The sequence below is a fragment of the Salmo salar genome, chromosome ssa01 (genome assembly GCF_905237065.1).
Source record: "Salmo salar chromosome ssa01, Ssal_v3.1, whole genome shotgun sequence".
Classification (NCBI taxonomy): Eukaryota; Metazoa; Chordata; class Actinopteri; order Salmoniformes; family Salmonidae; genus Salmo; species Salmo salar.
Window position 1 is genome coordinate 50,265,560 of NC_059442.1, and position 12,611 is coordinate 50,278,170.

Here is a 12,611-nt window from a genome sequence, read left to right on the forward strand (position 1 = left end):
TTCATTAATAATAGAACAAGTTTTAATTGCCTTCTTGTTTTTCATTTTATTTAGAGTAGTGCCATATTGTTTAATTCATTTATAAATTGAAAAAAATTAGATTTTGAATTAGACCATTTGCATTTGTGAATATGAAATGTGCCTAATATTATTTAAAATATACAACATCTTTATTAATGTCAGAATTTCTCAAATCAAAACAATTAAATATTACAACTGGTCCTGTTTTCTTTGTAACAAAGTTCTATATGTCAATCCAAAACATACTATAAATACAGGTAAAAAAAGATGAAAAATGGTTTCCTCCATTCCACAGAAATCACAATTAGTCAATATTCAGCTTGAATCTTTCCAAAACATGTTGTTTCACAGGATAAATTATATGTATAATTTTAAATGAAACTTCCTTTACCGTGTTACTGATACAATATTTTCCATGCATTCCCCCTTTGTATAAACACCATAAATATTTGACCAAAACAATCTTGCTGAGGGAAATGTAGTAACAAACAATATTCCTATTATTTCTCTTTTAGGATGTTAATATTGCCAATTAATATATTTTCATGTAAATCGATGTTAGTTACATCAACCAGAGGAATACAAAAATAAATAATAATCTTGGAATCGCATCAAAAACAATTGCATATTCTTTCAGGGTTATTGGAATTCTACAATTATCAAGAAATTCCCCATATGAGAGTAGATATCCATCCTCATTCAGTAAAATATTTTTGTTCTTAAACCAGTTATGGAAAAAAAATAGATACTTATTTTTAAATAGTATATCTTTGTTGTTCCATAGAAAGTATCTGTGAGGGGGCAAATTATGTTTATATGCTAACATCCAAGCTAAAAGTGCCTGCTCATGGAATTTAGCCAATTCTAGAAGGATTTTATCAACATCAAAATTCTAACCCACCAAGAGTCAAATAAATACTTACGGAAGACATTCCAAATACTATTCTGGTTCTTAATATACTTCAGAATCCAATTTATTTTCTAAGTATTATTTAGAGTATTGAAATCTAAAACCTCAAGATATCCGTGTTCTTTGGATTACTGAGAATATCTTTCCATAGATAGTGAGGCTTGTTCCTCCAAATAAAATTATAAATGGGGATAGGTCAAGTGATAACGAGACATAAACCCACCTGGATAACCATCAGCTTCGAACAATAAAACCTGACCATTTGAAATATCTCTCAGTAACTAGAAGTTCAATTTCTTATTTGTTTTCTCAAGAAAAACTCTACCATACAGGAAACTGCTTTGGAAACCCTATTCCTGTCTCTCAAAAATATGGTGGTATCATAGTTTAAATTCATTGCTGAAATACCTTGAAAATTCCCTTTGATATGAAAAGCCCTAATTTGAGTAACCAATACAAAAAATGCTAATTGGGTACCTCTGCGTAATGCCACGTCCAACATCAAATCTTTGAGATGTCCCGTGAGCTAATTTCACAGAGCTAATACAACCACCGCATAAAGTTGACAGCTTAAAAAAGTCAAACCCCCAAAAACATACTGCTATAAACTCAAGCTCAACAGTGTCAAAAGCTTTATAAAAATCTACAAACTTAAGAAAATGATCAAGGATGAGGTTATTATAGTCAATCATATCTAAGATCAAGCTGATGTTATTACTAATGTGTCGACCATGCATAAAACCAGACTGTTCATCAATTATATGACGTAAATCTTCTTTCCACCTCTTAGAAAATACAAGGGCAAATAACTTTCGTTCATTATTCAACAGGCTAATGGGCCTCCAGTTGTCTATATAAAAGACTAGCCTTATTAGGTTTGGAAATCAAAGTAATTACACCTTGCTTTAAGGAAGCCGGTAACTCCCCTTTTTCTATTGATTCTTGGAACATAGTAAGAATGAAAGGAATCAATCAATCATTGAATGTTTTATATAACTTGCTTGTTAAACCATCACTTTCAGGGGATCTATAGTCCTTAAGGCTTTTAATACAATCTTTTATCTCAATTTCAGGTAACTCGTCACAAAAATCCCTGAAATCATTATAAATCTTCTTAACAGTGTTTGCTACATTGTCCCCCAAAAAAATCCATATTGGAAGTTGACTTTTCATTTAGAGTATTTGTACACAGATTCTGATAAAATTGGGCAACATGCTGAGAGATTTGTTTTGGATTTTCATTTGATCATTCATTTACATCAGAAGTCATTCCGCCTGCCCTTTTTTCTAAATTAAAGAAATATTTTGTATTTCTCTCTTCCATCCATTTTTGTCTGGATCTTACAAATGCTCCCCGGGCCTTTTCCTCGTAGATACAGCCTAACTGCATTTGCATGGATGATAACTCCAGTAATTCCTGATTAGTTAGATCAGTTTTTTTTATACAATCCATTATTCCCTTTATGATGTTATATTATTTTTCTCTTGACACAAGCAATTTCTTTCCCCATCGTTTCCATTTGCTTATTTGAGCTGTTCTTGCCATAATATGGACTTGGTCTTTTACCAAATAGGGCCATCTTCTGTATAACACCCCTACCTTGTCACAACACAACTGATTGGTCCAAACGCATTAAGGAAAGAAATTCCACAAATTAACTTTTAACAAGGCACACCTGTTAATTGAAATGCATTCCAGGTGACTACCTCATGAAGCTGGTTGAGAGAATGACCAAGAGTGTGCAACGCTGTCATCAAGGCAAAGGGTGGCTACTTTGAAGAATCCCAAATATAAAACATATTTTGATTTGTTTAACACTTCTTTGGTTACTACATGATTCCATGTGTTATTTCATAGTTTTGTTGTAAAGAAAAAGCCTTGAATGTGTAGGTGTCCAAACTTTGTTTTTGTTGCAACTTCAGCCTAAAATGAACAACTTTGTGAGAAACCTCTAAAATTGTTTCTTAGCTAGAAATTTTACGACCCATCATGCCGCCATCTTAAGCGACCCCTCATCCACAGCCTTGGAACTAAATGTATCAACACAACAAAACGGTCATCTCTGTGAGTAAAGATTTTACACTGTGTGTGCCACTGCATGGATACAGTTTCAGTGTTTTAGACCCACCCCCAACGGCTGCATAAAGGTACTACACAAATACCATTTTGTACCGCAGTGGTGATCACCACCACACCTGAATATTTCATAGCTCTGAATATCAGAAAAACTTCTGACTAACAACGCTAATTTAGGGATAATCTCCCTCCATCCCCTACTTCCCTTCCACCTACCTTCTCTGGTTCCTTGCCCTCGCAGTTGACGCTGACGGTGCTGCTATTGGCCCGTAGCCAGTTGAACTCCTTGAGCATGTGCAGGGCTTTGGGTCCGTATTCATAGGGCAGGTAGAAGAGCTCAGCTAGCAGGGTCAGGTCCTCCAGAGAGAGAGGCTCTGCCGTGTACAATGCCTTCTCATTGGGACCAGGCACAAAGACATCCTGAAAGACAAATAAAAGTTTTTTTTTTTAAAAACATAAGTCACTTAATTGCAAATCACTTTGGATAATCTGAGTCACGGACACACACATGTACGTACGTCACACACACCAGAACTGGGTTCAAACATTATTTAAGATATATTCCGACACAAAGACATTTGAAAGTAAGTATTTGTATATTTTTGGTTTGAAAATACAAGTAGTTGAATATTGGAATGCATTTGGAAATACACTTGTAAAGTATTGGCAGGTATTTTAAAATACACTTGTCTGTATCTGAGTATTTTAAAATACAAATATTTAAATAATCCCATGCATTTGAACCCAGGTCTGGTGTTTGAAATAATGTATTTGAAACTATTTGAAACTCATACTTTCAATAGAAGTAGTTGATTAGGGCCGTATTATTTGAAAATACACAGAACATAAGTATTTAATTAACAAATAATAAAACATGTATTTGAACCCAGTTCCGACACACACAAACGATTTACCTGTTTGAGCTGTTCGTCTGTCTGCATGGGGGCCATGTCAATGTCCTCCTCTGGAGACTTGGACTCAGGAACCAGGACTTCCCTGTCTGTGTCCATGGGCTTCAGATCCTCTGCCATCTTGTCTATAAGGATCAGGCTGCTCTTGGTCTCAGTTGCAGCCTCTGCTACAGGGTCTGACTCTGGGTCCGTCTCATCAGGTTTCTCCAAAACCATCTCCATGGGCTCTTCGTCAGACTCCTTCTTCTCAACATCCACCTGAACAACATTAGAAACGCTTAGAAAACGTTTAGGAAACAGGTTATTGCCTCACCATCTTGGTGAGCCCATGTAAAATTGTGTGTTTATTCTTGATCAGTTGTAATGAAATATTTGGTTTTGTTGTACTGTATGTAGACTGAGACTTGACACAACAGAGACAAACCAGGGAAACCAACTTAAAACCATTGGATGTGCACTGCATACTGTGTGTTCTACCCTATCTAATATAAAAATGATCTAAGTTAAATCAGTAACTACCTCCTCCAACTCTTGTTGTTGCAGTCTCTTGGCCATGGGGTGGTTGTTGGGGTCGGGGGCGCCTGTGGGGGTCATGATGGGCTGTTGGAACACTGTAGTGACTGTAGTAGCAGAGCAGAGGGAGGAGGCACCTAGTGATGACACGTCAATAGCTGAACTCTTAGCTCCGCTGTGGGGTACCTGGCGACCTGGAGAGGAGATAAGAACAGAGACATTGTCAACATGCTATACAAGAGGCTTTTATAACAAATATCAACATACTAGACAAAAATAGAATGGCTAGCTTTAATGCATGAGTGAAATAAGTGTTTAAAATCCAGTGCTGAATTTTTTGAGACATTTACCATTGTTATTTGGAACACACACACACACACACAGACAGGTGTTATTTAAAAATGTTAAGATGGGGGCAGCATTCGGAATTTTGGATGAAAAGCGTGCACAAAGTAAACTGCCTGCTACTCAGGCCCAGAAGCTAGGATATACATATAATTGGTAGATTTGGATAAAAAAAACACTAAAGTTTCTAAAACTGTTCAAATTATGTCTGTGAGTATAACAGAACGTATTTGGCAGGCGAAACCCTGAGGACAAACCATCCAGGAAAAAAACAATTTTGAGGTGACTCAGTTTTCTATGGGAACCTAGATTTCTGTGGCACTTGGTTGCAGTTCCTATTGCTTCCACAAGATGTCAACAGTCTTTAGAAATCGGTCGATGTTTTTCTTTAAAGAAATTAAGAAGTATGGCTTTTCAGAACGAGGGTCCAGCCGAGTGGACTATACTGTTTTGGTGCGCGCTCCAGGTCACGCGCTTCACATTGTTTTTATCCGGTATAGAACACAGTTTATCCCGTCTTAAATTTTATCGATTATTTACATTTTAAAATCCCCAAAGTTGGATTAGGAAAGTTGTTTGAAATGTTTGGACAGCGTTTACAGGTAACTTATTAGATATTTTGTAGTCATGCTGGGCGAGTTGGAACCGGTGTTTTTCTGAATCAAGCGCGCCAAATAAAATGAACATTTTGGAGATATAACAACGGAATTAAATCGAACAAAAGGACCATTTGTGATGTTTATGGGACATATTGGAGTGCCAACAGAAGACGTTCTTCAAAGGTAAGGCATGAATTATATTGTTATTTCTGAGTTTTGTGTCGCGCCTGGCGGGTTGAAATGTGATTGTCATATGTTTGTTTGATGGGGTGCTGTCCTCAGATTATCGCATGGTTTGCTTTCGCCGTAAAGCCTTTTTGAAATCTGACATGGTGGCTAGATTAACAAGAAGTACAGCTTTAATTTGGTGTATTGCACTTGTGAATGTATGTAAGGTAAATATTTGCAATAATTTCTTTTGAATTTCGCGCTCTGCAGTTTCACCGGATGTTGTCGAAACATTCCGCTAGCGGAACCCCTATCCCAAACAGGTTTTAAGTGACAATGCCCGAGAAGCAGGTGTTCGGAGGATATATTGGCACGGGTGTTGTTAGGCCCAAGACGAAGTCGAGGGCTGGCAAACCGTTCCAATATATAATCCAAACACTGGCTTCGAGGGCATTATCACTTTTATACAACGGGTTACCAAAATATTCGAATAATGATTGATATTTTTTAATTAAAAACATTTTGATGCATTTATTCATACTATTTCATCCTTCCACAAGATATAGTCCCGACACAAATCTAGGGTTGCTACGGTCTTTTTGTTCTGCATCTATGGATGCGACCCAAATCGTTCGTTCTAAAATGTTCCATTGACATACTGGCTGGCAATGTTCTTATCCCTTCCTTGCTAGCCAGCCAACTACAAAGCAACAATCTATCCGCAATATTAAAGCTGATCCATCCCCTAAAAAAAAAAAAAATATATATATATATATATATATATATATGCTAGCTAACTACGGCTAACTTACAGTCATGTCAAACAGTACAGCCAGAATAACAACAGTAGCTGCATTTGCATAAGCTGTTTTCTAGTGACATTTATTTGGATACATTCTGAACAATAAGATGAGGCACGATTTCGCCTGGCATAGAAAATGGACTCTCATGTCAGGACACTGTTACTCAGAGGAGCTAGTAAACAACACAGCTAACACAACATCTTCAAACTGAAGCAGGAAAGACTGCAAACTAGCAGTCTACTTTGTATATATCCATAAAAATAATACCAGCTGAGTCATGATTTCGACTGGCTGAGAAACGCTGCCTTGCTCTGTCTAGTCCCGACTCCTACACGTTCATTAATATGGGACAGTTGGAGATCGAATTTGAATATTGAAACAATGTTGCAAATGTCAGAGACAGACAGCAAGGTTTATACAAATCTCCACTGTTAAACTAAATGTTAGTCTAAAAGAAATGTGAGATATTGTCTAGATGCTTTTTATAGGAGATAAAGTTTATAAATTGCCTGACTGGTCTGATGAGACAGTGGATTGCGCAGTCAGATGGAACAGAGTAAATATGCATTTTAACGACATAGATTTAGCCGGTGGTAACTTGTGGAATAGACACCGGCTGGAATGCGCTTTTAACCAATCAGCATTCAGGATTAGACCCACCCGTTATATAAATGAGAGATGATAGGTAGGTGACGGTTCTTACTGTTGTACTGGTGAGGCTCTACAAACTCCCCCAGCCACTCTGTGAGGGCCAGTTTCAGGGCCAGCTGAGGGCTGTACAACATGTCTGTCTCTAACTCCTCATCACTGCCCTCATTCTCCAGCTTGATCTGGATAGACACGGTACTGTCCTCTCCATCCGCTGAGAGGAGAATGGAGGAAGGAGAGAGAGGGGGGAAGGGAGGGAGAGAAGGAGGAAGAGAAGGGAGATAAATAAGATTAAGATTACTTTATTGGTAAATGTCACACAAAATCCAACCGAAATTTGACTTCCGCTTTTAACCCAACCCCTCGAAAGACACATACGGGTATTGGAGAGGTGCGGGGGGCTGCCACACTGATACCCAAACAGATCACCATTACCAGGTGTAATGTACAGGCCTGTTTGAATACTGTGAAAGTGCCTCCTTCCCTTCCTCTATTGGAGTAATCAATAATGTGATTGGATTTATTTGAAAGCCATGTAATCTGAAGACACAATGCTGTCCTCTTTCGAGGATAGATATAATATTTTGTGTCATTCTTAAAAACCAAACAGACACGAGACTTTGGCAGCCATTTTGTGTACCTTGTGTGACGGTGAGTGACCCTACTCTACAAATACCAAAACATTCACTGGTCCTCCAAATAGACACGTGTCTCCAACACGATACCCTGAGGAATTCACACATGGATTAACAAGCATGCATAACACTGCTAAAGACCCTAAGCCTTTAAGACAGGGATGACTACAAGGGTTACAGTCCTGTCCTACTGCTCTTGGTTTCTATGTTGAACTTCATTAATCAATTATTGTCATTAATTGGAAATAACACTCTCAGATTCAGGACAACAATGAAAACCAACACGCACAGCAGTCGTGAGGACCAAAGCAGTACATCCCTGCTTTAAGAAATGTGTATTTTTAGCTCAATCTGGCACATTACAGAACATAATGTCCCTAACGAATAATTCTAATAAAGCAAGTGAATAAATAAATAAAAGTCCATCCCAGTCAGACGTACCCATGACGATGATATGTGTAATTTCATAGTACCCGAATCCGCCAGAAATCAAGTCAGACTTACTCATGGCGACATCCTTGCGCACTCCGTTCATGTTGGACTTGTACCAGGTGGCCAGGGTGTGGATGGCCACGAAGTTGGACTCGAACTCACAGTTGGGGTTGGTGAGAACCCCCTTGAGGCGGGGGATGAGCTCTGTGGAGCGCCCCTTGTACGGCCCCAGGAACAGACGCTTCTGGTCGTAGTCGTTGGCGTGGATATTGTCCCAGATTACCGGAGCTCTCTTCAGGATCTTAGAGACCTCCTCTATGGACTCCACTGTAATGTCTTTGGATACCACCTTAGGACCTAGAAACATAATGTCACATAGATAGCTCGGTTGGTAGAGCATGGTGTTTGCAACGCCAGGGTTGTGGGTTCGATTCCCACGGAGGGCCAGTACAAAAAAATAAAAAAAAAAGTATGAAATGTATGCATTCACTACTGTAAGTCGCTCTGGATAAGAGCGTCTGCTAAATGACTAAAATGTAGATGTAGGAGTCATGCAAGTTCTAAAGTATATTAAAAAATATGTTGTTACAAGGTCCGTTACTGTGTTTTTATCTTATAATGGTAAGGTTAATTCCATCTAATGAGTGCCAAAACATGTGGGATATGAACTAGTTTGGATCTACTGTACCTGTCCACAGCACTTCAATACCAGGCAGCAGCTTCTCTCCCACTGTGTGCAGGTAGGGAGACTGGGCCACATTGGGGTAGCAGAACGTTCCACAGTACTCTGGTTTAGGGAGACAATGAAAAATATACATGAAATCTATATCTTCCTTCAACTTTGAATCCAGAACAAATTTCAGTAACAACACACGTGTGTTACCTGTGGGGCAGAAGAGGAAGGTCTCAGGCTCTCCCAGGTACTGAAAGATCTCGTTGGTGATGGACACCTGGGCATGGGCGAAGGAGCTGAACACTTCCTTGTCGGCGGGGCACATGTTGTGGTCTATGTCGTCAAACAGTAAGGCAAATGACTTGCAGCCAAAGTGAGTCACCTAACGGAGAGAATGAATAATGATATTTTATGTTAAGACCCCGGCAAACGAGTGAGTGCAGACCGTCAAGGATGTAGAGGCTATGTATTCCATCAAGGATGTAGATAAGACTATAGGCCTACATTCTTAACTGTGGTGAAAGATTATGGTTATTAGCAAGACAGTACTCCTCTAACCCAATCCTAAAATCTCTATAAGCACATAAGGAGTTATTTTAGTGCGTCGTCTAAAAGGAAGAAGGAAAGATTGCATTTTTTTTTTTTACAGTTTGTGTTACCTGGTCCAGTTTCCTCTTGAGTGTGGACACTTCTTTCTGGTTAGAGAAGGTGATGTCTAGGCCTGGGGAGATAGCATAGATGAACTCGGTCCCATACTCCTTTGCAGCACTGATCAGAGTCATCAGTTGTTCTATAAAGAGAGAGATGCATTAGTTACAGATACTATTTCACATCAGCGTGACACCCACTCACACACACTCAGTATTGATGTGAAATATGTGAGGCATGGTTTGTTTATTACATCGCTGTATTGTAACTAATATTTCAAATATGTCCTGAAATGCTGAAGGGGTGCTCAGACATAGGAACGTAAAACAAATGCTATGAGTAGGTTCAAGGCGGCAACATAATTCCCTTTGAAAATGTTTCATGCTCACGCGTTTCAGAGCAAGCTTCTTTATCAAAGCAGAGCACTATTGCAACAAGCACAAGCAGCAACACCTGTGTACTTTTGTTTGTTTATTACATATTTGTCTGTATATGTGACAAGAATCATTTCAACCCATGGCCATGAGACAACCTTACCTGCTTCTTCTACTGAGTACATCTCTCTCCAGAACATCCTGTGTTTGTAGTCATCTTTAGGTGCATAGAGGTATGTGTTCAAGCCCCATTTCTGCTGTCTGGGGAACAATACATATTGTGATTAACACAGGCTTTGTGTGACATGGTATGTTTTGTTTATCACAGAACATATTGACTAAATTCATTTAAGCCATTTCTAAATTGATGATATTGAAAATTTCAGTACATTCACCCATTCCATTATGATAGAGCACTATTCAACACCATATGCCAGCCTGCTGTATTATATTACCTCCTGAACAGCTCTTTCCTTTGTTCCATTGTCCATGGCCGGCCATAGAAGCCTGTTGCAAATAAAAGAAAGATTGTTATTTAAGCCCTTGTTCTACTTAGAGGCTTGTGGATGCCTTCTGAATGTCTCAGCGTGCAGTATGAAGGAAGTTAGCTGAAGTTTCGCGAGCCAATGCTAACTAGCGAGCGCAATGACTGGATAAAAACGGTATCCACGAGTTCATCCTACTCTGGGTAAGTAGAAAAATGAAAAGACTCTTAAAATGACAGAATCTCGCAGTATCCCTTTAACACACACAGCAAACATTCCAGGCCTGCAGACATCCACCCCCATCTATTCCCCTGGCTGTGTACATTCAGCTGCCATGTGTGTGCCCTGAAGACTGTATGGGTGTTGCATTAGGCTCCTCCTTGATCAGTGTTTTCCACATATACTGTAGCAAGAGGCTGTTGTTTAGCAGTATTTTTTGTTACTTTGTAGTTAACATTTCATTGTGGTTTTTGGGAAAGCCTTTCCATCTACCAGAAGGTTTTCATTAGCATAATCACTGAAGGCTACACAAAGTGGTAGACGTGCACACTGCACACACAGACAGGGGCATTCTCGATGCCTCTTCAGAAAGTTGCAGGAAATACGAATCACTGATGCATTCTGTTAATGTATTATGATGAAATTGGGCAAATTAATTAATTCTCAATACATTTAGTTGATTCCCTACTAAGGTCAATATTTTTTTATATTGTTGAATTCTGTTTTAATGCCAGGATTTCGTGAGGGTCTCAATTATCATATTTGGACCAGAATGAGGCTCTCCATTACTTATTGTTCCTGCAGTGATGATTCACCATCTTCCTCTGATGTTTTCATAATTTAAAATCGTCAGTTAAAAAATAACAAAAAAATATTTAAAAAATTTAACTCAGGATAAAGGCTTATTTTGGACAGATTTTGGCAAGTGAAACCTCTCGCTTCACCTCTTCCTCTCTGCAGCGTTTCCCTGTCATCGCTCGCTTTGTGACAGACATGCGCCTTTCCTTTCAATAGATCGCTATAAATGTTTTTATTTATCCTTAAGTTAAGTCAGTTAAGAACAAATTATTAGTTTACAATGACGGCCTACCGCGGTCAAACCCTCCCCATACCCGGACGACGATGGGCCAATTGTGTGCCGCCCTAAGGTACTCCCGATCACGGCCGGGATCGAACCAGGGTCTGTAGTGACGCCTCAAGCACTGTGATGGTGCCTTAGACGCTGAGCCACTCGGGAGCCCTAAGATGCATATCGTTCATTCCAGTAGAAGAGGGCTCGATGGACTAGCGAATTTAAACTTAAATGAAAAGTAACCCAAGTTAATAAGAAGTGGAAAATGTATCCGGCTGAAAATGAGTCTGTAACTGGCTGATTGGCCGACAGCCGGCGCTAATCACTGCCTTGATGCGATGCTCTTTGGGCTTGTTCGACATTCCTGCACTGTCGGCATCAGACTTCCGACTGACTGATCTACAAATCACCTTGCAACATAAATAACGACTCATTCTTTGTAGATCAGTCAGTATTCTTTGTAGATCAGTCAGTCACTATTTACCCCTGATAAATCACGGTTTGGATGCTCTTGAACACGGCCATTGAAGGAGTTCTATTAACCTGAGCCGCGGTGCATCGGTCTATAGCCTGTGTCGTAAAAAGGGAGAAAAAAAACGTGAGGAGCGCCCTGCTCAGTCATGTTGTCAATAAGGCAGCATGGTGCATTGTCCAGAAACACATTTTCCATCAAATATATATTGGGAACGCAAATCAACAGTTATCAAAAGCAACCACTTTGCATGTGAATACACATACCTACTCATTACTCCAAGTGATTAATGTAGCTTGTGTCACTTTTGTTTTGAGCCGACATTGCCGTGGGCTTTAAACGGGGCACTTGGCTCACGCCCGGGAGGCAGCCCGGTTCCAAAACGAATGCAATCAATTTTCAACCAGAACAAAGTCGCCCCCAGGGTAACACGGGCCAGAATCGAATACCCCTAATGTCGCTCCTTTTCTACCATAATAGCATGCCGGAGATCCAATCATAACCTGGTATTGCAATGCAACATATTCGTCCATCAACAATACGTAGCTAGGGCCCTACATCAAGCTTCTTCAAAGCCATTACAAAGCTGGGCATGGTTTCCTGACAGCGGTGGAACTTAGGCTAACAAGTGTTTTCACGATGCATCTTTCCTACAACGAACGAAGATGTAACATACGTTTCCCAAAACACCACGCAGAGAAAACATTCGCTAAGTGAGCCGTTGAGGCATGTGCCGACACTGATAGCATCAAAAGAAAGGCAACGCTACTCTTGGATCAGCTTTCTCCATTAAAATCTTATAATTGTCCCACAATACTGACGACA

The 12,611-nt window shown here is 39.6% G+C and overlaps 1 protein-coding gene across 1 annotated transcript in view; it reads right to left on the minus strand.

Annotated features, from left to right (window-relative positions):
* oga (O-GlcNAcase) overlaps positions 1-12,611 on the minus strand; it is a 38,750-nt gene that overhangs the window by 17,345 nt on the left and 8,794 nt on the right. Inside the window, exons 2-11 of the mRNA XM_014198910.2 lie at positions 10,213-10,264; positions 9,921-10,018; positions 9,395-9,525; positions 8,946-9,117; positions 8,751-8,849; positions 8,135-8,419; positions 7,051-7,209; positions 4,439-4,626; positions 3,923-4,177; positions 3,225-3,428 (exon numbers count right to left, since the gene is read on the minus strand). Of these exons, the coding sequence (XP_014054385.1) occupies positions 3,225-3,428; positions 3,923-4,177; positions 4,439-4,626; positions 7,051-7,209; positions 8,135-8,419; positions 8,751-8,849; positions 8,946-9,117; positions 9,395-9,525; positions 9,921-10,018; positions 10,213-10,264 (1,643 nt within the window). The remainder of the gene's footprint in view (positions 1-3,224; positions 3,429-3,922; positions 4,178-4,438; positions 4,627-7,050; positions 7,210-8,134; positions 8,420-8,750; positions 8,850-8,945; positions 9,118-9,394; positions 9,526-9,920; positions 10,019-10,212; positions 10,265-12,611) is intronic.